The following is a 2,725-nucleotide window of genomic DNA, read 5'->3' on the forward strand; positions in this document are numbered from 1 at the left end:
CCGAAGCCCAGGGGCTGCCCGCCGATCCGCACCATCCGCCACAGCTCCCCCGTTGAGCTGGTCAGCAGCAGGTCGCTGGGGAACCTGAGAGAGGGGAAGGCCTGAGTGTAACCCCCGCCTCCTCCCAGAGCCCCCCCGCCCCGGGGATGGACAGATGGATGGACAAGTCCCAGGGACGGCGCCTACCGCTTCTGGGTTTCGGCGTCCATCACGATGGAGATGTAGCCCTCGATGAGGGAGAAGGCGAAGAATGTAATGGAGTCGAGGTCCTGGCTGCCGGCGCCAGCCTCCCTCGGGGGGCTGCGGAGCGGGGAGGGGAGGGGGAAGAGAGCCACAGAGAGGGGTCATGACCCCCGAAATTGGGAGGAGAAGGGGTTGGTGGTGGCACTGAATGTCTTCGAGCACCATGTTGGGATGCCGCAGGGTGAGCCGGTGGGTGGGGAGGAGAGGCGGGGACGGGAGCGGGTGCTACCCACAGGTCTGCAGCTCGTACAGCCACCGGGTCGGGGGGGCAGCGGATGTCGGCCACACACAGGACAGGGGTGACACCAGGTTTCAGGGCACTCCCAAAGCACCATGGTGCCTTTGGAGCAGGAGGGTCCCACCAGAAGGGACCTCATCCTGGGGGACATGGGATGTCCTGGACAGGAGCATTCCCGCACCTCAGCGCCGTTCCTACCGGCCTTTTGTAACCCGCCCTCTCCTGTTTTGCAATCCCTCCTCCCCGGGCTTTGCTGCAATGGGGGGCTCGTCCCCCGGGTCACCCTGGGGCTCCCATGTCCCATGGTGGCAGCAGGACCCGTGGCAACCACGTGGCTGCAGCCTCCCGGCACGCTCGGGAGGGCAAAACCAGTTTGCAAAACACACCCAGAGCTTGAAAAGCTACTGGGAGCACGGGGGGACACATGTCACCGTGGTTCAGGTGGCACTGGGTGAGGGGCCACAGCCGTGTCCCCGCCCCTGGGACCCACCTGTGGGAGTAGAAGAGGACGTCAATGAGCATGGTGGCGATGGCGGGCAGCGTGTCGGGGGCCACGGTCAGGACGCAGAAGCGGGTCTGGGGGCTCTGCACGGGGTGCAGCGTGGGGCTTGCGGCTGGCAGGGGGAGAGCCACCCATCAGGCGTGGGGACAGCCACCCGTCAGGCGTGGGGACAGCTTGGGGACAGTACCGCAGTGCCACCCCGTGGCCACCGCAGCCACAGCTCGGCATCCCTCAGGGCGCAGAGGTACCACCGGTGGGAGCTGGAGCATCCCGGCGGGGGACCGGGTGGTCCTGGGGGACATGGGACTTGGCGTCACTCACCCGGCTTGGGCTTGAGGAAGCCGTTGCTCACGTCATCGCAGGTGACGGGGACGCACTCGCCGCTCTCCTCCTTGTAGATGTCAAACTCCCCCGCCAGCGTGTGGATCACCACCGGCAGGTCCCGCTCCCGCACCTGGCCAGGGGTGCAGGATCAGGGTCAGCACCGCCACCCCTCCCCGCAGCCCATCCCCGCCGGCTGGGGACAGCGGGGTCCTCACCCAGCTCCGCCGGAGCCAACACCCCGGTGGGACCAGGCACCACCGTCCCCATCACCGCCCGGCGCTCACCAGGATGAAGTCGGTCTGGTACGTAGAGAGCATCAGCACCGAGACGTGGTGCTCGGCCAGCGGCGCGATGACCGACCTGGCGATCTTGGTGACACCGGTGGCCTGGCAGCCGGAGGGCGCCCGGCCATTGGAGACGACGCTGAGCACCAGCCATGTTGAATCTGCTACCTGCATGAACTCGGAGGGCGGCAGCTCTGCGAGGGATAAGGGGAGACTGAGGCACGAGGCTCCCCGGGGCTCGGCACAGCCGAACGGCATCTGATGCCGCGTGCCCTGTCCGTGCTGCAGACCTCGCACCGGCGCAGGCACCGCATGTCACACTGTCCCTCGGGAGATGAGCTGGCCCGGCGGAGCCAGGACAGGATCAGCCCCAGGCATGGGGCTGGAGACGCTGGTTTAGGGGCGCAGACCAGCCCCATCCACAAGCGGAACGAGCCAGACAGGGCTCAGCTGCTCCACGTGCTGAGACAGAGTCTGAATTCGGCCGCAGGGACGAGCGGGGCTGAGGCTACGACCGCCCCAGGCCCAGGACACGTCTCTCCTCCCCGCGCCAGCACCCTGGGCTGGGTGCAAGGGGGTGTTGGGGTGTGCCACACCCCAAAACCAGCACTGCCAGGGCCCTGGGGCTGCCTGGCTCATCCCCTGCCCCCCAGGAGCCCCCAGCCCAGCATCCAGCACCAGGGATGCTCGAGGCAGGGACACGAGGCGCCAGAGGGTCGAGGGAAGGGCCACCCCACCGTCCCAGGGGTGCCAGCACCCCGTGCCAGCCCGGTGGGGAGGGGCCGAGCCCAGGCTGGCCGGGGGCCAGGGCTGCCTCCCAAAAAGCTGCTTTTGTTGGCAGGGAGGGTGCGCGCTGGCCAGTTCCTTCCTGCTCTGGGACGAGGGGGGGGGGCGGGACACGGAAAAAAAAACGGGCGCCGCACTTTCCCCCCCCCACCGCACCCACCCTCCTGCCCAGGAGAGGGGCTGGCGCTGCCGGGGTGCCCCAGGACTCAACCAGGCAAACCCCCCTCCCTGGCACCCCCTTACCCACCCAACAGTGCTCCCTGGAAGGGACAGGGTGGGGTGGGAAACCAAGGGGTCTCCAAACAGCTCCCCCTGCCCGGCAAAGGTGGGAGGCAGCAGCCACGCGAG

General features: G+C 68.2%; 1 protein-coding gene across 1 annotated transcript in view; it reads right to left on the reverse strand.

Annotated features, from left to right (window-relative positions):
- Window positions 1-2,725, reverse strand: part of GATSL3 (GATS protein like 3) — a 21,934-nt gene that overhangs the window by 12,401 nt on the left and 6,808 nt on the right. The window contains exons 3-7 of the mRNA XM_009276370.2: window positions 1,592-1,785; window positions 1,305-1,437; window positions 972-1,095; window positions 187-300; window positions 8-84 (exon numbers count right to left, since the gene is read on the reverse strand). Of these exons, the coding sequence (XP_009274645.2) occupies window positions 8-84; window positions 187-300; window positions 972-1,095; window positions 1,305-1,437; window positions 1,592-1,785 (642 nt within the window). The remainder of the gene's footprint in view (window positions 1-7; window positions 85-186; window positions 301-971; window positions 1,096-1,304; window positions 1,438-1,591; window positions 1,786-2,725) is intronic.

This window comes from Aptenodytes forsteri, unplaced genomic scaffold, assembly GCF_000699145.1.
Source record: "Aptenodytes forsteri isolate BGI_AS27 unplaced genomic scaffold, ASM69914v1 Scaffold129, whole genome shotgun sequence".
NCBI classification, from domain to species: domain Eukaryota; kingdom Metazoa; phylum Chordata; class Aves; order Sphenisciformes; family Spheniscidae; genus Aptenodytes; species Aptenodytes forsteri.